At 43.4% G+C, this 26,780-nt stretch overlaps 1 protein-coding gene across 1 annotated transcript; it reads right to left on the bottom strand.

The window, feature by feature from the left end:
* Window positions 1–9,828: 9,828 nt before the first annotated feature.
* LOC109431390 (proteasome activator complex subunit 3) lies at window positions 9,829–23,985 on the bottom strand. The gene is made up of 4 exons (XM_019707608.3): window positions 23,768–23,985; window positions 22,539–22,676; window positions 10,508–10,951; window positions 9,829–10,435 (listed from the first exon to the last, which is right to left on the bottom strand). Exons 1-4 carry the CDS (start codon window positions 23,798–23,800, stop codon window positions 10,292–10,294), a joined length of 759 nt encoding a protein of 252 aa, XP_019563153.1. The 5' UTR covers window positions 23,801–23,985; the 3' UTR covers window positions 9,829–10,291.
* Window positions 23,986–26,780: the final 2,795 nt, after the last annotated feature.

Genomic DNA, 26,780 nt, shown 5'->3' on the forward strand with positions numbered 1-26,780 from the left:
GGTCTGAAGGATTTTGGTGATGATTTATCCTTCTTATTTGCCTTTGGGATAAAAGTGACTCGCACTTCTCTCCAAGCTGTAGGGATATGGCTTAGTGATAAGCTTAATCGGAACAACTTGGTTAACATAGGTGTTAAGATTTATTTACCCTTCTGGAGTAGTACAGGAAAAATTCCATCCCTACCCGGAGCTTTGAAGGGTTCAAAGGAATCAATTGCCCATTTAACCTTTTGTTCAGTAATAATTTGATCGCCCAGAATGCATGCATCACTCCTGGTGCCTTCTAACACAGTTGATTCATCATCTTCATGAATATATCTCCTGGTTTCATTGGTCTCAGTTTGCGATACAGATGTATTCTGGTCTTCAGTGAAAGCAACAATGGAACACGGAAAGTGTGTTTTCATCATTGTTTCCAAGATTTCTTCGGAGCTCTTTGTAAAAGAACCATCTTCTTTTTATAGAGTTCCAAGACCTATAGAATGATCTTTAGCGAGGACTTTTTGCAATCTAGCAACACTCGGAGTACTTTCAATGTTTTCACATGTGTGCCTCCAATTTATCCTCTTCGATCTTCGAATTTCTCTGTTATAAATTGTGAGGGACTCTTTGTATTGTTCCCACTGTTGTGTTCTTTTAGTCCGGTTAAATAACTTCCGGGTTTTCTGTCGCAGTTTTTGCAAGTTACTATTCCACCAAGGAACATCTCTATTTGAAGAGCGTTTCTTCCCGGGTAGAGGTGAAATACTGACGATCAAAACGTGATATTGGTTTGATTGATATAAGAGATAAAAGATCTGAAAATAATATCTGAAAAATATTCCTGGAACATCTGAACAATATCAAAATTTGATATTTCAAGATCAAACGAATAGCTTGCTGCTATTGGTTAGATCTTACAAGATCTAATTATGATCTGATGATGTTGTTCCAGGAGTAAATTTTAGATATTATTTTCAGCTATTTTATCTCTTATATCAATCAAACCAATATCACTTTTTGATCTCAATATCAAAATATGCTATTATTGAGCTCTTTTCCTCTACCAGGGTTTGGTGCACAACTGTCATGAAAAGCCTGTTTAATTATGCTCGAAAGTGTCGAAGCGCTTTCTTCAAGCCCATGACGAGAATTTTGAATGGCATTTAAGTTATCCATTCCCGATAAAAGTTTTGAGGTGTACATATCCCAGTTAGTCTTCCTGGGATTTCTAGTAGTTTCTATGAGTTGACAGCCAGCCTCATATTCAAACAGTATATGCTTGTGATCAGATAAAGAAATTTCATCTGACACATGCCAATTTTTGATTTTTTCCGAGAGTGTAGGGCTACACAATGTCAAATCCAAAACTTCCTGCCTAATAGCATTTGTAAAGGTAGGTTTATCGCCTCTGTTACATAAATCGATTTCATTTCTTGAAATGAAATCTAAGAGGTGTTCTCCCCTACTATTAATGTCTGTGCTAGCCCATATCGTATGATGAGCATTTGCATCACAACCAATGAGGAAAGCTTTATTTAGCTTTCTGCAATAAGAGACAAAAGCTGCTACTTCTGGTGGGGGTACATCATCCACATCTCCCGGAAAGTATGCCGAAGCTACACAAATTTCCGTTTTCCCGTGGATTGTTGGTACTTCCATCATAATTGCAACAATGTCACGATTAATAAATTGTGTAATTGGAACTGCATTCACAGTCCCATTCACTAAAATTGCAGATCTTGGTGGTAACTGCCCTACTTTATATATTAATTTGGAGGAATCTGTATGTGTTGTGAAACCTATCGTAGTAACCCATGGTTATGCTAGTTAAGGATTAAAATAAATTTTCACTTCTGTTCCAACCATCAACCGAACTGGACGTTCTTCTTGCGCACTCCCAATAGGTTATGGGCCGTTTTCCAAAACGTTTTTGAAGATTTCTCAAGATTTTTCTATACCGTTTGCCGATCAAGATAATCAAGATGAATTCCGCCACAGCCGGATCCTCAAGCGCTGCAGGTAGTAGCATAGTCACTTCAAGCCTTCCTGGAATCGAACGTCTAACCGGAAGAGACAACTGGGCCACCTGGAAGTTCGCTGTACAGACTTTCCTGGAGCTCGAAGATCTCTGGTGCGTTGTGAAGCCGAAGATGAAGCCCGACGGAACCTACGAAGCCGTGAATGCAGACAAGGATCGCAAGGCAAGAGCGAAGATCATCCTACTCCTTGATCCCATCAATTATGTTCACGTCAAGGAAGCGATGTCGGCGAGAGAAGTTTGGTCGAAGCTGGAGCGGGCCTTCGAGGATTCGGGACTGACCAGGCGAGTCGGGCTCCTCCACAAATTGATCAAGACGGACCTTACATCGTGCGAATCTATGGGCGATTACGTGAACCGGATTGTCTCGACTGCTCATCAACTCAACGGGATCGGATTTGCGATTACGGAAGAGTGGATCGGAACGTTGCTGCTGGCTGGCCTGCCCGACGAGTACCGTCCAATGATTATGGCTTTGGAGAACTCGGGCATACCCATCACTGGAGACATCATAAAAACGAAACTTCTTCAAGAGGTCCAGACGATGACTTCAAGTGATTCGGCGTTTGCAGCCAAGAAGCGAAGCGGAATTTCCGGTAAGCAAGTGAAGAAGTCGGATCCTCCCAAGGGACCGAAGTGCCGGAAATGTGCAAAGTACGGCCATATAGCGAAGGACTGCCGCAGCTCAAAGAAGGACAACGCATTCTGTGCCGTGCTGTCAACGTTCGGATCGATGCCAGATGAAGACTGGTACTTCGACTCCGGAGCAAGCGTGCATATGACGCGCAATAGCAGTCTACTGGAGAACATCAAACCATCAAGTGGTACCGTGGTAGCAGCAAACGGAGGAAGTATGAAGATCACTGCGACGGGCTCATCTGTACTGCAACCTTCCTGCAACGGCGATGAGATTCCTGTCCATGATGTGCAGCTACTGCCGGATCTGTCTGCGAATCTACTATCAGTCAACCAGATCGTGAAGAAGGGCCACACCGTCATCTTCAACAACGATGGGTGCAAGGTGATTGACCGGGACGGCGATGTGATCGCTACTGGAAGCCATCGGAACGATCTGTTCAAACTCGAGCAACGGAAGCAAGGTAAATCAACCGCTTTAGCATGTTCATCCGCAGGAAGCTTGGAGGTCTGGCACCGCCGGATGGGACACCTGAACGTAAACGGCGTGCGCAGCCTGGCCAATGGACTAGTCACTGGTGTCAACATCGTTGGAGGAAGCATGGCTGATTGCAAGGTATGTCCAATGGGCAAACATAGTCGACATCCGTTTTCCAAACAAGGATCTCGCGCGGAGGGAGTACTCGACGTGGTCCATTCTGACATTTGCGGGCCAATGGAGACCAAATCGCTTGGGGGAAGCCGCTATTACATAGTTTTCGTGGACGACAAGTCACGCAGGATGTGGTCGTATTTTTTGAAATCGAAGTCGGAAGCTGAGGTCATCAAAACTTTCCAGGATTTCCACGCAATGGCGAAACGACAATCTGGACGAAAGCTGAAGATACTCCGGACAGACAACGGAAGAGAATACGTCAACGCGGGTTTCAAGAATTACTTGAAGAAACACGGAATCGTCCACCAAACAACAAATGCGTACACCCCGGAGCAAAATGGAATGGCGGAGCGTGCCAACAGATTTATCGTGGAGCGTGCTAGGTGCATGTTGCACATGGCCCAACTGCCGAAAGGATTCTGGGCGGAGGCTGTTGCTACTGCCGTGTACCTGCTGAACCGTTCTCCAACCAAAGGTCATGATGTCACCCCGGATGAAGCATGGTCTGGCAAGAAGCCGGATCTGTCCCATGTTCGGATTTTCGGAACTCGTGCCATGGTTTTCGTTCCTAAACAAAAACGCAAGAAGTGGGACGCAAAATCCGAAGAATGCGTTCTGACGGGCTTCGACGAGGAAACCAAGGGGTACAGGCTGTACAACCTGAAGTCGAAGACGATTACCATCAGTCGGGAGGTGAACTTCATCAATGAAGGTGAGATTGTCCCAGTTCAAGCATCGTCAAGTCAGACCAGGAAAATCATTCTCATGGAGCATGAAGAGGTGGTATCCCTATCGCCAAATGAAGTCCAGGAGGAAGTACCAAGCGAAGACGAGGACGAGGAATTCTTCACCGATGTCAACGATGAAACCTCCGATGATAACGACGCGACCCTGAGTGAAGTTGAGGATGCTGACAACACCGTGATCAACTTGACCCCCGTGCTCCCACCGCGACAAAACTCATATCCACCTTGGTCAGAGGTGTCGAGGCGCAGCGGTCGGGAGCACATACTTCCAGGCAAGTACAAAGATTTTGTAGTTCCAACGAAAGGTCTCCCCAGTTCCCTTCCTTCTCAGAAACGAAACATCATACTCCCGGGACCCAGAAACCAGCGTGAGTCCAACGAGGGTACAACATCCCGAAGCGAGGTTCCTTTTTCACGTGACGAAACTGATGCCACCGGACCCGAGAGCCACGGTCAGTTCAGCGGGATCGCAAAGTCCAATTCCGAGGCCAGGATTTCAGCAGCGGCTGAAGATCCGTACACCCATCAGGATGCACTGGCGCGTGACGACTCCGAACGGTGGAAGACAGCAATGCGTGATGAATACCAAGCGCTCATGGACAACGACACGTGGACTCTGACAACCCTCCCGGAAGGAAGAAAGGCTATCAAGTGCAAGTGGGTATTCAAGACCAAGCACGACGCTGCCGGGAACATCGACCGTTACAAGGCACGACTAGTCATCAAGGGCTACTCTCAGCGAAACCTTCTCGTCGACCAGATGGACGCGGTCACCGCTTTTCTCCAAGGCGACCTGGACGAGGAAATTTATATGCAGCAACCCCCATGCTTTGAGCAACCTGGAAAGCGGCCAATGGTGTGCCGTTTGAACAAAGCCCTGTATGGACTGAAGCAGTCGAGCCGTGTATGGAACGCGAAATTAGATGCAGCCCTCAAGAAGCTTGGACTGAAGCCTTCGAGGTACGACCCGTGCTTGTACTACAAGTTTAGTGGCGGCAAGATCCTGTTTGTCGCAATCTACGTGGACGACCTGATGCTGTTTTCCAACGACGAAGACATGAAGGACGAAATCAAGGCCAAGCTGAGCAGCATGTTTCGCATGAAGGATCTCGGACCAGCAAAGAGTTGCTTGGGGATCCGAATTACGCGTACGGAGGATGGCATAGCGCTCGATCAAGAAGCCTACATTCAATCGATTTTGACCCGTTTCAAGATGCAAGAATCAAAACCCACATCAACGCCGATGAACACCGCAGTCAAACTGACCAAGGAAATGTCACCGCAAACCGAAGAAGAAGCCGAACAAATGGCTACGGTACCTTATCAGGAAGCGGTAGGGTGCCTTATGTATCTTGCTCAGTGCACCAGACCCGATATCCTGTTCGCCGTCAACCAACTGAGTAGGTACAACACCAATCCCGGACCAAGTCACTGGCAGGCCGTCAAGCACCTAATGCGGTACCTGAGAGGAACGTCAACGATGAAGTTGCAGTACTCAACATCTGGTAACGAGGAGATACGTGGTTTTACCGACGCTGATTGGGCCGCTGACTCGGATGACCGGAAGTCAACCAGTGGATACATGTTCCTGTTGCAAGGCGGAGCGGTATCATGGAGCTGTAAGAGGCAACCAACCGTTGCATTGTCCACCTGTGAGGCTGAGTACATGGCGTTATCTGCTGCAGTGCAAGAGGCTTCATGGTGGCATGGGCTGATGTCGCAGTTTGGTATGAAGCAACCGATAGACCTCTACTGTGACAACCAGAGCACCATCTGTATTGCCAAGAACGGCGGTTACACTCCAAGAACGAAACACATCGACATTCGTCACCACTACATCCGAGACACACTGGATCGAGGGATAATAAACATCAACTATGTTAACACCGAAGATCAAGTAGCTGACGGATTAACAAAACCGCTTCAACGAATCAAGCTGGAGCGAAATCGAGGAGCCATGGGAATCGCATAACTGGCTTAAGGAGGAGTGTTGTGAAACCCATCGTAGTAACCCATGGTTATGCTAGTTAAGGATTATGTCAAATAAATTTTCACTTCTGTTCCAACCATCAACCGAACTGGACGTTCTTCTTGCGCACTCCCAATAGTATGGATTCCCATTATCCTACAATTGTTCGTCCATGGTTCCTGGATAAAAGCTATATCCAGTTTACTCTCAGCAAATCTTTTGCAAAGTACAGCTGTTGCTTCCTTTGCGTGATGAAGATTTACTTGGATGAACCGTAAATACGTTCGACCATTCCACCATTGAACTATTGAGGGTGATATTCCAATCCTCAGCCGGAACAAATCTGGGAATGGGGAAAAGAAAAGGATGAGCTAGGTCTTCGCCACACGTTCACACAAATCTTGAACTGATTGATTTGTCTTTATTATAGAGACTTTCAGCCCTTCGTTGGTTCGTTTCTCAGCTAGTGAAGTCATTTGTCAGGACATTCAGGCTTTTTCGCAGTCTCGACGTGAGCGCTCGTATTACCCTACTATCGTGGACGACGAACAACAGACATTTATTTTCTGACAGTTGGGGCATGCCCAAGGTGACCAGGTTGAACAGAGACAGCTGAATGCATTGAAAAACTGAAGGTACTGTCCGATAGATAGTTTTAACTACATATTTTAAACAGGTAGCTGGGAACATTGCATCAGTTTAGCACAGTCTAGGGGAGAGCGAATTTCTTTAGAAAATTCGTTGTTTCTAAGGTCCACCTTTCTGGTTTTAATAATTTTGTTCATGCGTTGGTGTATAGGATGATCTTTTCGAGCACTTTCCTCGTCGTGTCCATCAAGCATATTGGTCTATATGCCGACGGGTCTCCGGGTGGTTTCTCCACCTTTGGCACTATAACTAGGCTTCTTCTTCTTCTTCTTGGCGTAACGTCCTCACTGGGACAAAGCCTGCTTCTTAGCTTAGTGTTCTTTGAGCACTTCCACAGTTATTAACTGAGAGCTTCCTCTGCCAATGACCATTTTGTATGTGTATATCGTGTGGCAGGCACGAAGATACTCTATGCCCAAGGAAGTCAAGGAAATTTCCTTTACGAAAAGATCCTGGACCGACCGGGAATCGAATCCGTCACCCTCAGCATGGTCCCTCGTCCAGGCATTTCTGCACAACAGACCTGATCATCTCGGAAGCCTCTCCAATAGCTACTTGTAAGGCCCGGCTTGGAACTCCGTCCGGACCTGGGGCCTTATCTATGCAATCCCCGCAAGTTCCACGGCGACCCTCTCGCCAGCCCCAGTCCCCGGCTGTTCTACGAAAGAAGACCAAGGACTAGGCTTATGACGAAGAAAATGACCTCGATGATCCCCTCCAAAATCTGTGGAGATTGTTTTGTAGCAGCCTACACCTCTTGTCTTAGCCACCACGATCCTGTAGACATCACCCCACCGGATTCGCATTGGCAGAAACCCTCAAAGGGCATTTTTGCATGCCCTTATCTCGGTCTTCAGCGCTACATTAGTAGCGGCGAACACCAACCGCTGTTCGATTCGCTGCATCCGCCACCTAGCCCGTAGGCAGGCGCGGCGCAGGACCGCGCCGTTCACCACTTCGGCAAGGACCTCTTCCGCCGAACTATCGGAGGCTGCGCCCTTCCGTTCTTTATCGCGCTTCAGCTCCAGGATCTCGCCCGTACGAGTACGTCTGATACTGCGCACGTCGGTTTTAAGATCCATGGGTTCGGCGTCGCTTCGCATCGCCTTCAAGACGTCCAAGTATTTCGACTGTTCGGTCTTGATGACGAGTGTGTCGCCTTTCTCGCGCTTGGCTCCTACTCTTTTACGCCTTATTGGTTTGGCGTCCCTTTTCTCCTCGACCTGCGACTTTTTCAAATTCGAAGAAATTCAAATTCAAAATTCAACAACGGTCGCAACCCTCTGTTCCCTTCAACCGAAACGAACCAGTCTTTTCAGGCCTACCCTTCTCAGCTTTCTGGTATGCCTGGCTGGTATCATCCTAGCCTTTCTGGCACCGCCAGACAGCCCCTCACCTGACGGCTACCTCACCTGCTTCTGCGAGTGCTTATCACGAGCAGTTGCATCCGCCACACTTTTTGGACTTCCTGCGAAAGCGAAGGCCTCCATCTGGGTAGACTTCGTAACCTTTACTTTCACCGGTTCCGCCGCTGCTGCAGTCTTCAAGAGTGTCACGTGATCCTGCTTGGCATCGTCCACCGACTTACGAAGTCGCAACAGAGCCGTTTTCAGGTCCTTACATATGTTGGACTTCTTGGATACTAAGTCGACGATCTTGCCAAGCTGCTGGTCAGCCACCTCGAACGGGGGCAGTCCTTCTTTCTTTTGTTTGATGTTTATAGTGCGGTATTCAGCCTGTTATGACCTAAATCGGCATAAATTTATTTTTACTAGTAGACCCTAATATAATATGATGATTAGGGGTAGGCGGGGCATTATGGACACCCTAAGGTTTTTGCCAACTTTACCTGGCAAGATGTCAAAAAAGTTTAGTTTTTTGATACATGTATCCTTTTAAAGTCTATTTAGCATCTGTTGCATAAGAATGCTCACGAAGAAAAATGATTTATCCACTTCAAACAATGTTATGAAAAATGTTAGTTTTTTCATACGGGGCAGAATGGACACCCCCATGGGGCAATATGGACACCATGAGACTTTTACGAATTTCGTACATTATTTACACCTATAGAGTCATTTCATTACAAAACAACTATTATGGATGAATAATACGCCGAAGTAGTTCATTTTTGTTCACTTAATTTAAATTCAAGGTGTTTTGAATAAAGCTTCGTTTTTGTCGGCATGTACAGCTGTGCCTAGAACAACTATTTTCCACTGCTGTCGTTTTTTGACCAATTTGTTTCACCCTATGCCTACTATAGTAAACATTTAACCGAAAATATACTGAAATCGAAGAATTTGGTTGGTTTGTGATTTAGGTTATATTTTTCCCTTGCCGCTTCTTTCAAAAAGGTGAGTGTCCATTTTGCCCCGGCAGCAGAAGATATTTTCAAACTTGATTTTTGATATGATAAAGAAGAAAATATAAACATGTTAAGCATGTAGATACAGCAAAACTACTTGCATGTGTTCTAGAAATATCAAGTTTTAATCGGCCTGCAATAAATTAATCACTAAATCTTATTTTAGATGTTGTGAAAATTATAATTTCCATGCACAAAAAACGGAGGACGCAACTTTTTCGTGTAAAATCAAGTATAATTTTAATTTCAAATGTTTCTTTCCTGAAACTACGTTTTAGACAAATGGACTATATTCTCCATTCATTGAAAGTTCAAAAAAGTTCGCATATTTCAAAATATGAAGGGTGTCCATTCTGCCCCGGGTGTCCATAATGCCCCGCCTACCCCTACAGCTGTGAAAACCATACATTTTGATTAAAAACTGGAAGAAAAAAAAAACTTAAAAAAATCAGCTCCCATATGTCTATTTTGGCCAGGGTGCTTCTAATTTGGCCACTTCTATAAGAAATACACGTGATTGACCAAAATAGAAAACAAAGTTATGAATATGGCCAAAACTGCGGCAATGCTCCTATTTTGGCCAGTGCGACTTTTAATAAAAAAAATAAAGCATTAGCTTTATTTCTGCATTTTTTCAACAAAATATAGATTGAAAGCTTTCATTTGGCACATTGGTGCCTTTTTTTTGCCTGCCAATGCATGAATTTGTATATTGTAAGACAACTAAAAATTGAATTGCGAGGACAGTGATATGAATACGGAGCAAGAAATAGAACAATCCCGAAATGTTTTTGGAGTGATACCTCTATAAAAATGTATATTAGATACCATTTTTGTCTGTTTGTGAAGGAATCAGGTTTAATCATGAATAAAAAACCAAAACAATGCAAACGAATCGTGAACAACCTTTACTGGATAAGATGTAGTTGTAGTCATTACCAGCATTTTTTTTTTGACAAAGGATTATCTTCCAAATCTAAGACATAGTAAGTAGCATGACTGTTTTCTTCACTTAATATAGCATATTTAAGAGGTTGTCCCCGAATCCATTCCAAGTTTGGGTCATGAGAAGTCAACAACACTTCTAGAACTTACTGCTTTTGGGCAATGTCGCTCGGCATGCTGCTCGTAGCAGGGGTGCGAATGTGTACTGGAGAATGTATAGCGGAAAGTTTTCTTGATGGTGACTTGTCTTGTAGTTGTTTCTGGTAGGTGTTACTGCCGCAGCACAGGTTCACATTAAACTTAATTAATACAAACTTTCAGCGTTGGACGACCGTGGCTTTTTCAACTTCTCCATGTTCTTTATGACGATGTCGTGTAGCGAGCAGTAGCGATTTCTCACTTCACTCAAAACGAGCCATAAGCTGAGGAATTCCTTCTCGTCCAGTTCCTGCGGGAGGAGAATAGATAACATTGATTTCGTGTTCGTTCGTACAATCGTATGAAAAACCATCAGCCTTACCTGAACTGCACGACGATAGTCATCAATGTGCGGATACTTGGCCACTTTGGAAACGACCTTCGCTCGCGATACGAAGTATCTGGAGATTTGATCGAAGAACGCGGCGGCTTCCGTTTCCACAGACTGGATTTCGGCGAGGGTATCTTCCTGGATCGACACTCCGAAGTTGTTTCCGTCTTCGATTTTGGGAATCATGAAGGAGATCCACATCTTGAGAAGATTCGAATCTTCCACCAGCGCCCGGATGACCGGTTTGACCACCTTGATCAGGTCGCAGATCGGTGTGTTGCAGTGGACTCGGCCGTTCGGCAGGGCCATCACCTTGGTGCCGCTGACCGACGATAGGTCCAGTCGGGCACGCTTGGCACCTGGCTCGTCGGAGTCGGCCTTTTCGCCCTCGGCGCTGTTGAGGTCGATCGGATCCGGCACTGGAATGTTGAGATCCTGTAAGAAGGATGGGATTGCAAGTTAGACACAATCACAGGACTGACGTTGAACAACGTGAGGGTCTACATTATTTTGAATAGATTCTTGATTACTATAACATTGTGCAACATTTTTGAGGTCATGAAAAGTATAAATAATTTCGACCTTAGCTTCTAAAGGGGATGTAAAAGTCTATTCTTTCATGTCGTGCTAAGAACGAAATGTAGCGTTTTATGATTATACTGGACAGGTAGCATACCAATAAATTATATCGACGAAAAAGTTGACCAACATTTGATTTCATTACGCGAACCTCTAAAACAAAAAAAAAGCATAGCGCTTTCAAAAGATGCGATACACTCGTTGGTGTTCGTGTCGTACGATCGTACACGATGTCAATTATTCACAGGTCCGGGTGAACGTATATGTTTGCCTGTATTTGTCGATAAAAATATGTAAACAAACCGATCAGCTGATCGCGACGTCACGTTCGCCAGAAAATTTGTTCGCAGCTTCTGGAACGTGACGTCACCTTCGGCAACTTCGTGCGATTTCGGCTTGCCGAAGTTGACATGACACGACTACTACTTCAAAATTATCATATCACAAACACCACTTTGCCCGATGGGCCTAACCTGGTGAAATTTAGAACATTGGATCGTACAGCCACAGCCGTATGAACACAACGCACAGCAATGGTTTGCGATGCGATGGCATTTTTTTTTGTAGCGCGTGCGCACGTATACCACTAGCCCTGAGGAAACCTCCCAACGCACTCGAACCCTTCCCACCTGAGACCAACAGTCGTCCGAGTCCTGTGTTTTGGGTGGTTGACGGGGTCTTCCGAACTTCAACTATCAGCAAGTATGATCGACAAGTTAACCCTCTACTTCCCATGGTTGCTCTAGAGCACCATCGATTTTCGACGAACTCCGGACAAACGGAATTAGATGAATATGATGCAATAATTTTTAGAATATGGTTATAACCAATGTTCTAAATTTCACCAGGTTAGGCCCATCGGGCAAAGTGGTGTTTGTGATATGATAATTTTGAAGTAGTAGTCGTGTCATGTCAACTTCGGCAAGCCGAAATCGCACGAAGTTGCCGAAGGTGACGTCACGTTCCAGAAGCTGCGAACAAATTTTCTGGCGAACGTGACGTCGCGATCAGCTGATCGGTTTGTTTACATATTTTTATCGACAAATACAGGCAAACATATACGTTCACCCGGACCTGTGAATAATTGACATAAGGTTAACCCAACTACTAACCAGACATGTCCAAACACTGCACTGCACGAGGAGTCGATGCTCAAACACACCACCGTGGGTGCCAAGCCACCACCTAGCTCTCCGTGTTTCAGAACGAACACGCACCGTGTCTGGCTCAACGCCGGTGTCGGTGGCGGTGCTCAGGCACTGGGCACGGTGTTTGACGCTTCGGGTAACACGGAGCCCGAGTGTTTCCGATTATGCAAAACACTCGTGCGAGTTCAAGCGCGGTGCCGTTCATTCTCCAGCACCAGTTGCTAATGCTGTTGGTTGACGACGAGAGTGAAGTACTTGGCGACTCCTTTTGTGTCTTTCTCGTCCCTTCTGACTCAGTGGCTCTGATGCAGCCAAGCTTCCACGCACTGTGACCGAGCTCACTGCTTTGGTGTTTCATACAATCGGAAACACTCGGCCTCCGTGCCCAACCAAAACTGGAACACGGAGCCGAAACTGAGGCTCGAATTTTATAACACCGACACGAGTGTTTCGCCAGTCGCACTGCGTGTTCATCAGTAGAAGCTGAACGAAGGTGGTGATATGAACACACACGGTGGTGTGTTTACGGCCAAACACGCCACCGGTGCGGCACGGTTTGGTGTTTTGCCCATGTCTGCTACTAACTACTTGTTTCAATAGTTGAACTATTGATAAACAATCAAAAACCTATTGATTTACAACTAAAAAATTTTTCATTGATTTCGAAAAATTTAGTCAATTTGCAATAACTTTTGTTCTACCACTTTTCTCGGAAACGCTTTTTTGGCATAGATATAGTCATTCAAAGTTGTGGGAAGGAAAGGGTTAATACTTCTCCACATGATGGTATCCCGATTTCCAGTACTGCGACTTCTCGGCAAATGGTTTCGGACATTACAGCTTACTAGCAACATGTATGCGGGATTCCAGGAGGCCGGAAGAATACCATTTGGCAGTGTTAGTGATCATTGCTTCGATATCATCGTTTTAATCGTAACATGGCTAGGCTCCCGTCCCAAGTAACATTTTAAGTTTTGTTCGGCTCTACAAGAGATCTTCATGACCAATTTTATAAAACTTGCAATAAAACTGAATCATACATCAAAATTTCTTGATAACCTCTTTAAGAGCATCTTCCGGCTAAGTGGACCACTCTCGGAGAGGTTTTGCAAACCGTATTAAGAGTAGCAATAAACCCGTTTTAAAACCTAGTTGAAAATTTCTCGATTGTTGTTGTTTTTTTTTTCAACAAAAACTATGACAGCTCAAGATGCAGAGAAGCTTCTTCGATGACACGTAAAATTCAGGAGGATACATCATTCGTAAGTAGTATTTCTGTTATTCTGTTATTCTGTTATAATCAACGCACCCCCGGGCCGTGGCCAATCTGCGTTGAATCGCTGGGCGATACGTCTACCAGTAGACTTGTATCTGCCCTATGCTAAACCGATTAGCATAGCAAGTCCTTTCCACTGATGAGTAGGCTCGAATGTCCCGCTCCTCCCTATAACCCTTAGGGGGAAATAAGGAGTTTTCAGTTTCAAGTTTTGCATAGATCATGATCATTCGTAAGTAGTATTTCAAAGCAATATTTCAGTAGTTATTGTGCTGGTAGGCTTATGCGCATTCGAATTTACCGTGAATATTGGGGTTGCAGAATCATAAAATTAATGCGCTTCGAAAATAGTGAATATTATCATCTTGGAATGAAATAAATCAATTTGTGAATTTGGTAAAACTATGTCGAATCACAAGAAAACTCAGCAGAGAGAGTGTATTTATGTGAGCATTTTATGGAAATGGTGGCAAACTATCAATTCATTGCTAATTTGAGCAAAATGAACTATTTTCCATTCACGTTAGCTAATTCTTCAATATGGCGACAACCATAATCAGCGAAAATAAAACGAAAGCAAGTTTACTTTTATGATGACCGCAATAAACCTAGCAGTGCCGTAGTTCTGATTTTCCATCAACAGATGTCGTTACTAATCGAACAGATCGCCATCTGTTGAGAGTTTTAACAGTTTTATTGTGGTAATAATGATTGCCAGAAGGTTTAAACATCGGAAAGTTTTGTTTACTCTTAAAATCTGTCTTTATGGATATCTTCAAGTATACTATAAAACATTTTATCAATGGTTTTCATAAAAGCAGTCATAAAACTGTGAGTTTTAATTATTGCTGCAATAAAACCCTAATAAAAATCAAAGAAAACCAATCAGCAATGAAATTGTTACTTGGGGTACTATCTCTAGCTGCATTTTTGGGGACGTATACGAAATATTCCACTGCGATATGAATGCAAATGCTCCCGAGAGGGAAACAAAAGTTCTTAGAGCAGCCGACTGGCTTTCAGCAGTGCTTAAAAAACTGTAATTTTATTAACCCGTTAACGCCCAAGGTGTCTCACAATTTAAATCTTAAAAAAAATGTTATCAAAGGACATGTTCCAATAAAATAAGCATGATTTGACAAAAAAAAACAATGGAATTCTATGGTGTAGTTCTAAAAAAACTTTTCATTGTAGGTCCTCAATATCTGATAATTTTCTCGAGTTTTATTTCAGCATAACTTTTGAGCTACCGTCGTGCGGGGCACTTTTTCATGGTTTTTCAACTTTATGGCATTATAACTCCCAGAATGAATTTTCACAATTTTTACACACAATAATCGTGAGTATGTTGTAGAATGTATGCAAAATTTGAGCCAAATTTATCAATAAACAAAAAAGTTGTTCATACACCAATCGGACACATCTCATATAGAACTGGATGAGGGCTATTTTGGTCATTTTTAACCCTCTACTTCCCATGGTTGCTCTCTAGAAGAGCACCATCGAAAAAAAAAAAAAAAAAAAAGAGAAACAATAAATAAATAAATAAATTTTCGGCGAACTCGGGACAAATGGAATTAGATGAATATGATGCAATAATTTTAAAAATATGGTTGTAACCTCATAAAGTTGATCCAACTACTAACTACTTGTTTCAATAGTGAAACTATTGATAAACAATAAAAAATCTATTCATTTACAACCAACATTTTTTTTATTGATTTCGAAAAATTTAACCAATTTACAATAACTTTTGTTCAAGCACGTTTTTTTTTTAAAAACGCTTTTTAGCATTGATATAATAGTCGATCAAAGTCGTGGGAAGGAAAGAGTTAACTATAACAAAACTGCATTTTAAATTCCAGGGTTATTTAGAAAACTAAATTGTACCAATACTGAGTTAATGTGTGGCAACACTGCTGTAAAAACTGCGTGCGCGAACACACCAACTATATATCTAATTTTTTCGTAATCGTATTTATAATCGTAGAAATCACGTTTTCGAGTTATTGGCTTGTTGATCGACGTATCCAAGCATATCGGTTAAAATCGGGCCGTTAGATACAGTATTTTTATCGTATTTTTCGTAAATATTCTCGGTCGCGATTGTCGGTTCCCTTTGCTAAGCAAGTGTACGACGAGACGCATTCGAGTCTCACGAGTGACAAAGTGTCAAAGTATCTCTCGACTCACTTCTCGCATCGTTCACGTTCAACAGTGTGTGTATCACAGAACGTAAACAAGCATATCGTGAAATTGATCAAATCTGGGGTAGGTAGCAGGTGACTGCTACCCTACGAACAATCAATTTAGCTCTCGGCTACTAGTTATGAACCTCACATAACTGACTGAAGCCGAAGCTTCATCATGGCCACCTCTGGTGGTCCCATGGGACCACGATATCCGGCCTTCCTGGACCCTGGAAATGAATTTGGCAAACTGATTATTCTTGAAATGCGAGCAAAGGAAAATCGTCCTCTTCCAAATCCATTCATCATTGGAGAGAGTGTTGAAGCTGTTATCGGAGGGTCTGTTGAATCAGCACGCAGCGATGTACAAAGAACGCAATGCACGATCGAAGCACGTAATCCAGTTCACGCTGAAAAACTCATCGGTCTCACTGAACTATCCGACGGAACGCCAATCTGTATCACGCTGCATCCCAAATTGAATTTGAGCAAGTGTCAACAACAGAATTGTTGCATATGACAGAACAGGATATTCAAGATGCTCTGACGCCTCAGGGAGTAATTGGGGTTAAGCGCATCACTCGAATCGTTGATAGGAAGAAAGTGAATACTCCAGCGTTAATCCTGTCGTTCAACAGCACGACCAGTGAAGAGAATTGTCAGACAAAAGAGGCACAAAACAAGCAACAAAGAAGGAGCGACGATTACTCTTTATCCCTACTGGTAACAGATAATGACATGATCCCGAATTTTTTTGTTGCAGACAAAATGGAAGCTGAATTTGTTGCGTACTTTTCAACTCGTGAATAATCAATTATTGCTAACCCAAAGTCGAAACTGTTTGATGATAGAGCTTCACCAGAGTTGCAGTGTTTACCGACTCGAAGTTACCGTTCGAAAATCGCAATGCAAGGCTTAAACATCTCTAAGCTCGTGGTGTACGATGTTAATCCCATTATTTTCAAGTTGGGACAAACTTATGTTGCATGGGTTTGTTTGTCGCAACAAATACAGGTTGCGACATTGTCAATATTGTTGCGCGATGGTTGAATTTTGATTCACTGAGCACGACGTATCCTGAGCATGTGAAAGTTGGACTAACTCGCTTCGCCACGAAACCGTTCTACCCAAACCCACTACAATGTTATGGATGCTACCGATTCGGGCATTTGAGTGTACGCTGCCCCGGACCAAAAAGATGTTATAACTGCTCTGGAGAACATGTAGTGGAAAAATGCGATGAACCAGCTCAATGTGTTAATTGTGAAGCCGACCATCGTTCCACCTTCAGACGGTGCCCAGCGTATCAGCATGAAATGAAAGTCGTGAAAGTGAAGGTCGATTATCAGTTATCATATCCAGAAGCTCGTAGAAAACTTCAAAACGGCAACAGTTATGCAGAAGCTGCAGCTCAACCCTCAATGAGTGCATCCAGATATAACACATTGATGGAATCCATTGAGAAAAAGAACAGGCAGATTGAAGAGCTGATTGCCAGCGTTAATGAAAGATCACAAGAGATCCAAAACATGACAGCATGAAAACATACATAGCAATGCTCGCTGAAAAGGTTCGCAACCAACCCGAATCACTTCAGAAGACGAAACAATCGAAACAAACATCCAATTGAGATGGACCAGAGATACAGGAAAGCACAACGGTTATCCCAAACGGCGGAATCACGGAAACAACTCTAAACAAATAGCACCTGAAATCCAAAGAATGTGTCCAGCAGATCTGGAGGATAAAAGCCCACCACCGAAACGATTGACGTTTAGCAACGTTAAGCAAAACGATCGCATGGATTTCCCTATTACTCCCATGTACGTCTCGGACACCGAAGGTCCAGTAATGAGTAGCTCGTCCACAAAACCTCATCGTCATGGAAAACAGAACCCCATCAAAAAACAGTACTAGCAGCACACCCGATTACGACGAACATTTCACCAATATTGACGCTTCAACCAACCTGGACAATGGCAGACTTGAGGGAGGGGAATGTGTAGTACCCCCCTCACTCTCTTACGAGGGAGCGCAGCTGGGTGGAGGATTCATCCGGGACGTCATACCCCAGCCCGTTGATGGAGAAGCCCCCAGTGCGGTTTGCCATAGCCAAAGAAACCTAACTGAAATCAGGCCTTGCCTGTCGCTGACCCTGACCGAAGATGATCCAGGTTCGGCTGACGTTCCTTCGGCGGCAGTCGGCGACAGGCGCCTGTGCGTTACACAGCCAAGTACATTTTCACTTAACAATACAGAACAGTCAAATGATGCACACTACGTTACAGCAATCTCCACAGTCGACAAAACAACAACGCAGGTATCTTACAATGGAATGTGAATGGTGTACAGTACACGAACGATATCCTGAGCTACAGTTAATTGTCAACGAGCATCAACCAACGATAATAGCTGTACAGGAAACTCGAGTATCTCGAACAACAGTTTTCCAGAAGTTTCACCATGGATAGTACGACTGGTCCATACGGCTCGGCCCGCGATCATCTTCGCAAAATGGAGTGGGACTCGCGGTACATAAGAACTCATCGTACAAATTCTTAAGCCTTAGAACTTCGCTGCAGGTCGTAGCAGCGCAAGTCATGTATCCCATTGCAGCTACCTATGCTAGCATATATATTCCGTGCCACACCCCCCCCCCGCAAATGCTGCAAGAAGAACTGCAAAAACTAATAGAGGAACTTCCACGACCAATAATGCTGTTAGGAGACTTCAACTGCCATAGTCCAATGTGGGGAAGTTCGAAAAGGGATGCGAACGGAGCCATTATAGAAGACCTTATAACACACAACCGATTAGTGCTCATGAATACTGGAGAACACACCAGATTAGACTCCCGCTCTGGAGCAACGTCTGCTTTAGACCTATCAATAGCATCACCGGAAATTGCCAGTAAATATAAATGGCAAGTAGACAATGACACCAGGACGAGCGACCACTACCCTATATTAATAAATTCAGATGCAAGTCTACCACCATTACGCCAGCGCGAAAAATGGAAATACAACATCGCATACTGGACAGAGTTTGAAGACGTTATTTTGGAACGAATATCAAGAAATAGTGCTTTAACCGTGGAAGAATTCAGCAGTTCGATAATTGACGCAGCCGAGGCCAGTATTCCAAAATCATCGGGCAACGTAGGAAAGAAAGTAACCCCCTGGTGGAACAGCGAAGTCGAAGCAGCGATTAAGGAGCGTTGACGAAAATTGCGGAAACTAAGACACTTGAAAAATGATCATCCACGAAAAGCAGCAGCTTTAACAGACTTCAAACTAGCCCGAAATTAATCAAGAAAAATAGTTGAGCATGAGCATAGATGACCGCACAATTCATAGTTGCTACTCCGTGATTGACCAGAGCAATCGAAATTGCACAAGGAACCAATGAATAGGGCTTGGGACTAGCTTACTATTCTCAATGTACACAGTTCGAGAGCTCTCAACTTTAATAGGAACAATAACGGCGCCGGCCACGTCCTTACGGTCATCGAGGAAAGGAGGGAATGTTAGTAAGACAAACGTTGTTATAAAGACCGCGAATCGCTGCATCTCCACGTTTGTCTCAGGAAGGAATTTTTTGTTAGTAGGGTAAGGTACATTGTCAGTCCGGGAGTCACCTATGGTTGGTGATATGATTTGACAATGGATCATAATACACAAACCGTCGTTAACAACCGACCACTTTTCGACGCAAAAACTAGTCAAAAGAAAATGCTATCGCGCGTCTCCATTCCACTAGGGAGTAGAAACCTTTAGTCTACTCCACACAGAAATACACTGAACGCGACTCACTTGTCGGCGCCCGGTTTTTTTTTCTCGACCGGCGAGCCTGAACTAACACTTTTCACTCTTTTGTGTACATGCAAAAATGAAAGAAAATATTTATTATTAACTAAAAGTGTATTGGGAACTAGCGCCGACGGGAAGCAAAAAATTCGGGACCGACTCGATCCACGACGCATCCACCGCACACTGAATTCGACCGCATCGATTTTATTCTTTCTCGTTCACATTGCAGCGCGACGGTAAGCGAAAAATCCGGAACCGACTCGACCCACGACGCGTCCACCGTACACTCAAGCCACCTCCAGCATCTAATCACTACGGCACCCGGAACGAAACGTTTTTTCCCGCTCGACGACGCGACGCCACAAAACTTGACTGGAACTGGCCGCAGCGAGCCACCTCCAGCGTCTAATCACTACGGCACCCAAACCGAACTCTGAATGCGCGAAAAAAGACCTCATGGGAATCGTTTGCAGCCAGTTTTAACCCCCAGCAACGAAATGTGGCAACGCTTTAATGCCTTCTGCGGTAAACGACGAAGCCACAACCGCGTTTTGAAAATCGGTGATGAAACAGTCAATGAACCAGGGAGTATTGCAGAACAACCAGCCAACTTCTTTCAGCAAGTTTCCAGCTTATCCGAGGAAACAATCGAAAGTCAATCGAATCATTCAGGCGACGGAACAACGATTGATGGCTTCAACGAAGACTTCACAATTGACGAGTTATTATGCTGCCGGTGGAAGCATAATTGTCACATGTGCATTTTTGGCAATATTGAGATTTTGCAGCCTATGACCACAGCTATGACCATGTATCATGGTGTACTTCCATATAGGGAAATATAAATAGGTATTTTTATTTATAAATAGGTAGTTTGTTCCGAAAATTGTTGAAAAAATGCAACGCCGATTTGTCACATTCTGAAAAGTGGACGCATAAGTGTCACGTTTCATTGGAAAACCTATGAAATTTTAAAATCGCTCTAAAACAAAAATTAGAGCTCAAATTCAAAATTGGTGTTAGAACACGATTCGGCATTTATGCTTCATAGTTGAGACAATTTACTTTTTCGAACTTTGGACGCGATTTTCTCGATCGTCTGTTTTTGCACATGTGACATTTATGCGTCCACCGGCAGTATGGGCGTTAGATAAAGCTGGTAGTAAATCTGTAGGAATTGACAACATTAGCTATCCAATACCATGTCAACTACCTATACGAGTTAAAATGCAACTACTCGACACGATCAACTGTATTTGGAGAACAGGTGAAATACCACAGATTTGGAAAGAAGGAATTGTTATACCGATTCCCAAGTTAGGCAAGGACCCAAAAGTCCTGGGAAATCAGCGCCCAATAACTTTGCTCAGTTGCTTAGGCAAGACTGTCGAGTGCATGGTAAATAGACGGCTCGTGGAAGCTCTGGAAAAACACCAACGGTTGAATAAACACCAATTCGCCTTCCGTAAGGGTCGATCTATATTTGGCAGCATTAGAAGAATCGACACGTAGTGGATAGCAAGGATTACTGCGAAATTCTCATGATCGATATCACTGTTATACTAGTATACTGTTATTGGTGTTATTCTGGGCATGTAAATGTAAATGTACATGTAAATGTCATGTAAGATACACGGAAAATGATAAACCACCCAAAAATTCAATTCCATTCGATCTATCAATTGCAATTTAGAAATACGTGCAAAAGTCTGAAAAACATAACGCTGGAGAGAAGAACATTCCCGATACAAATCACTGAAGGAATCCCGGGAGGATTCACTGAAGGAATTCTGAGAGGCATATCTGGTAGAATTCTGAGGAAATCTCAGCTGAAAGCTTGGTAGGAATACCTGAATCAGTCACCGAAGAAATCCCGGGAGAAATTGCTGTATAAATCCTGAGCAAGTATCCCGGCTCGTAGAAAGAATTCCATTAAGATTATCTGAATATGTTAAGGCAAAACACTTTGAAAGTATACTACAACGAATCTGTGCAGTAATTCCAGTAGAAATCCATGAAAGAATGCTGGTTAAAATTTCAGAAAGAAGTCTTTCTTAAAGAAATTTTGGCAGAAATCCCTAATAACTTCAGGAAGGAATCTCGTAAAGATCATGACAAGAATGCCAGCCAGAAGCTGAACAGGTATTCCTGCAAGAACCATAGAAGATGTCTCTATGATCTAGGATTGCGTGAAAAAAAAAAAAAAAAAAATCGGAAGAAATTTATATTTTTTCATATTTTTTTTCGGGAGGAATCCCTTAAGAAATCACAGCAGGAATCCTGGAAGAAATCGGTGACGGATTTCCAGCACAAACCCCTGAAGGAAAGCAGAAAAGAATAACTAAAAGAATCCTTTCAGGATTTTCCAGAGCAACCCCTGCAAAAATCCCTGAAGAAAACACCGGAGCAATCCGTACAGCAATCTCGGAAGCAATATCTGAAGGAAGCTTCATATCTAAATGCTTAACGTAAATGCATTTTAAAACCATTTCCGCAAAATCCGCGCCGTTTTTAGCGCGCGAGTTGTAACAGCCCTGCTAATGCTTCTTTATTGAACATTTCTCATTTCAATAAGACTTTTTTTAAATTTCTTACAATTATTAATTTATTGATTTTGAGGTGCATATTCTGCCGTGTGCAGCAAAGATGTCCCATGTTAATAGAGATTCCCATAGAACATGGGACAACTATGTTGCACGTATGTAACGGTAAAGTGTATGTCCTCTTGCATACCTGAGTATTTGAGGGGTTTCAGTGACACAGTTTACATTTTCGATATTTTTAAATAAATTTTTGATTGTTAAGCGTATTTTCAACGTAAACCAATTAACAGAATAGGGAGTAATTGAACCAATACACAATATTGAAAAGTATCTACTTTTATTAGCTCTTCGGAACAAGAAATCACCGTGCCTGTTCAACTTATATTTTTACCCTAGTTGTTCTTGAAATAAGTTTAGGTTTTGTAGATAGGCCCTTTTCAAAAGTAACACTATAGTAACCAAATGAGCCTTCACTAACCTGGTACACATCGGTGAAGTTTCTTTCGGCAAATTCGGGAGTGGCAAGAAGATCATTCAGCTTCACAATCTTCTCCGGGAATCCTTTGATGATGAGTTCTTCGGCCTTCTTGATCAGGGTATCTTTGTACTCCTGAACCTAAAATAAGAAAATGTGTGATCAAAACAAACATGTTACAACATGAACAGGAAGCATGTGGAGCTCGCATACATGCGGAAAAAAAGGGTTAAGTAAATTCAACAGGAAACTGAGCTTGAGAAAATCCATTGATAATGCTGTTCGATCAAAAGTGCATCGTTGCAATTATATTGGCTTTCAAGGGCAAAACAAAACATACTGTTACCCATCTTTGTTTCGGTAGCGCAACTACCGAACTGATGATGTTTACCTTTTTTACATACCTACCAACATAATCTGTTGGGGGGATTATTTTATTTTTCCTACTTACAACCCACATCCGACCATTTTTTTAAGTGGGAATGGTAGAACTTTCAATTCCCTCGGTCGCATGTACATTAGTTTTGCATTTTGTTCCACCATTTCCGTGAAAAATGAGATCCGGCTTGTGCAAGTGAGGAGTTGAGGTTAGAATTGTAGGATATTCTAGGTTAGATTTGCTATCCACTTCGCCTGAACGATTTTCAGACCCAAAAATATCGTACTTCTAATTAGTTTTCACTGCCGTAAAAAATACTGTTATGCTCAGAATAAACAGTTATACCTTCGGATCACACTCATTTACTCGTAAATATCAATCTGACTGTAAAAATAATGAATTTCTTTCCAATGTTTTGATACCCCGAACGAATTTGACATTGCTTTCGGGAAGCATCATCACGACGACGACAACACTCCCAAGCGGTCGAATCGTCGTTTTGGGGGCGAATTGGCTAAGCTGCATCGGTAGTTCTTTCTACAAACACAAGCATTCTCTGCTACGTTAACCTTACTTTTTGCGTAGTTTCTTCTTGTATACATTCAAGATGTTTTGGAAAGAAAAATGCTTCTTTTCAAGCAGTTCACATCAATTATGACAAAATGTGTATAAAAACTACAATTACAACAGCTAAACTAACAATTTATAAAGGATAAACAATATTTTATTCGAGATTGTTGCTACCACGCATTAACCAAAGCAGCATCACAAAAGGCGAGCCATTAAGCAGCCATTAGCCAGCCCTTGGTGCATGCAATCCAATCACCCGTCGGAAACAGCTGCCCGGTCTTACCTTCTTCGCGGTATCATCGCTGCTGTCTCCCATCCTGGCGATGTGTCTATTTACTGTTTTGCACTACGAACCGAAGGAACTCTGGCCACCAAGGAAGTGGAAATCGATCGCGAAAATTAGGCGTCTTTGGCCACAGAAAAACCTCGAGAAAATTCACCAGCGCCGACGTCGCTCTCGCTTGTCGCTTGATGTCAAAGAACAAAAGCAGCAAACAAGTTGCGTGCCAGCTGTCAGAACGGCCAATGTTGATCAAAAAAAAGGTATGCTGATTGAACTTAAAACGTCAAATTGATTTTGTCGGAGTTCGATGCACGCTTAAAATATAGAGCTTGCTGACGTTTATTCACCTTTCTCTTTCAAACATGTAGGCGGAATAGGATTTGTTGTCATCAGGAAAGGTTTCCCGATGAAAACAAATCCTATCCCGCCTGCAAGCTTGAAAGAGAGAGGTGAATAAACGTCAGCAAGCTCTATTGATTTTGTCGGTGCTTTAAGCAATATTCTGGCGTAGGACTACGTCACTGTTTACAGTTGGCATTTCTGGAGGATTTGAGTACGCTGAAGAAGTGCTCCGTTGTCAACCGGCCGTTGATGAGGCCGGCTTGATGGCGGCCCACGAACTCATTAGTTAGGTGACAGTCGACGAAAGATTATCTGGAATAGCACTTTAAAAGTGGCATTCAAAATGTTGATCGCTCTCTCTGAAGTTCTCACATTTCAAATGGTCACCTTTCTTGCGAATGGGGCAGATTACCCCTTCCTTTCACTCCTCCCGCAACTGTTTGGTTTCCCGGATCTTGACTATCAACCAGTGCAGATAATAGAGGTAATAAACTATAGAGGAAGAATGTCGCTGGCGTCGCTGCCGAAACATCTCTTGCTGGCGGAGATAGGCCGGGCTATAAGTGTCAAAGCGAAAAAGTATGCAGTTTGACAGATAGATACCCAACATGTTTGCGAGCGAGAACAAAGGGAACAGCAGCGACATTCGTCCTCTATAGTTTATTAACTCTATTGTGCAGATAGGTGGCCAGCTTGCCTGGACCCATCTTGATGCGTTCAGCCACAGAGAACAGACATCCAAGTCCAGTTCCGAAACTGTGTAAGGAATTTAACGGCCTTTTGAAATCGGCAACACAAGTGGCAATAGCGTGGCGCTGCCATCGGTTAACTTCCCATACTAATTTAATTCACCACTTGAAATGTTTCAATTCACCACTGACTATGGCAATATTGTGTTTGGTGGCGTTAGTGTTGTCATCGTGTATTGGTTTGTAATCTTACTCACAGTGATGGCATTTTCCTCTGTGTAAAAAAGAGCAAGTGTTATGCTTCACACATTTCTTTTCTTCCAGCCAGAGCGCCACACACTGGCTTGCGTTCACCATACGTGCTCGCTGAGAGCTGTGGCGATCGGTGATGCGAGAAAAGAAATAACTCATCACAGCCGACTACAATATTCAGAGAGAAATGAATGCACCAAGATTCTCTAGAGTGGACAAGTGTTCGTTCACCCTAGTTAACTCTGGCAAAGAACACTGGAGAGAGCGATCTGCAGTGCGCACTGACGAGAATCGGGAAGCATGGTTTCGTGGTGAAAACATTGTAGTTTTCTTCTCTACGAACCATCACTTCGGCAGGGTGCCGACATTTACGTCGTCGTCGTCGTGCCAAAAATTCGCGACAACCAAGTTGATGCTTTTGATTGCGGTTTTCCGAAAGTAATGCCGCTTGTAAATACTACACAGGATCAAATATTTTACCAAAAACAAACCAATGCTTAAACATCTGGTTTGACTCAATCGAATTTAAATTAGCATCAATGAAGCGAAGAATGTACCTTATGCCCTCCATCATTCGAAAGATGTTGGCGCGTCGATCGTTGCACGCTAATGATTTTGCGGTGGGTTGAAGGCGTTTGATAACGAATAAAATGCACCAACACCCGATTTTTTATTGTTTGCTCAGTGCATATTTGGGCAAGATTGGACTATTTTACTTAAAGTGATTCTTGTAATATGCTTACCATTTTGAACTGGTATTATCAATACAGTCGAAACTCGGTATTTGATGCGAGCAAAAATCGATTGTTTTTCATAATCCTGGGACTTAACTTTGGAAGTGGTGCGCCGTGTAATTCATCAGGACCGCTAAATAGCGCGATATGAAAAAAAAACTATTTTTGTTCGCATCATATTCCGGATTTCGATTGAGTTGATAATATACCGGTAAAAAATGTAGAATTAGCCCGAGTTAAAATACACCCAAATACATTTAAAAGGAAAATAAAAACAATGTCCCGACCAACGTCGTACTGCGGTACGCACGTTCCCTATCAACTCCCACGTTTAGTGGCTTCGTTTTTGTGTGCCAACAAATTATACGAGGTTTCGCTTTTGAACGGTTTCCCTGCGTTTCCACAGAGAATGCATAATGAAACACTGATTTCTTTCTCAGCATCATCAACAATTTTCTACCTGCTGCAAAACATTCCCACATCATCCTCGCGCTTCTTTTATTCCGCCATTTTTCGTTTTGCATGCAACAGGAATCCACAATGCCGCGGATGCTTGCAAACAAACTGCTCTCGCTGCTTTGCTTTTACCAACCAGAGAAAATTTCTTCAGAGTGATGCTCTGGAGTGGGCTCACTACAGTGTACACGCGCGTGTGGTGATCCCACACAGAGATGGCATTTCACCGTAGCGATTCACTGCGGCGTCAGTTTATCGACCACACTGGGGATAGGAACATTTTTCACCACACCAAGAAGCCAGTTTCTCTTGTTTTGGGTGGTAGGTAGACCAAGCGCTAGTGCGTGCTCTTGCTCGTCCGCCTTGGATCGAGTGTGGCTCACTCTTTCGCGCGCATCGCTCTCCGGCGCTCTCCCGTGTTTTCACCCAGCAGTCACCGAATCATCACCATGGTGTCACCGAGGCGAGATCTCTCCGGTGTTTCACCGCAGCGCGCACTCTGGCGCAAAAACCTCACTGGAGCGCGCGCCCGGGTGATTT

This window comes from Aedes albopictus, chromosome 1 (assembly GCF_035046485.1).
Source record: "Aedes albopictus strain Foshan chromosome 1, AalbF5, whole genome shotgun sequence".
In the NCBI taxonomy this organism is placed as follows: domain Eukaryota; kingdom Metazoa; phylum Arthropoda; class Insecta; order Diptera; family Culicidae; genus Aedes; species Aedes albopictus.

Coding starts and splice junctions, on each gene's coding strand:
- LOC109431390 (XM_019707608.3), bottom strand. CDS start 23,800: ATGGGAGACAGCAGCGATGATACCGCGAAGAAG. Junction 10,952..22,538: donor ACTTCACCGATGTGTACCAG/GTTAGTGAAGGC, acceptor TCCTTCTTACAG/GATCTCAACATTCCAGTGCC. Junction 10,436..10,507: donor ACTATCGTCGTGCAGTTCAG/GTAAGGCTGATG, acceptor CTCCTCCCGCAG/GAACTGGACGAGAAGGAATT.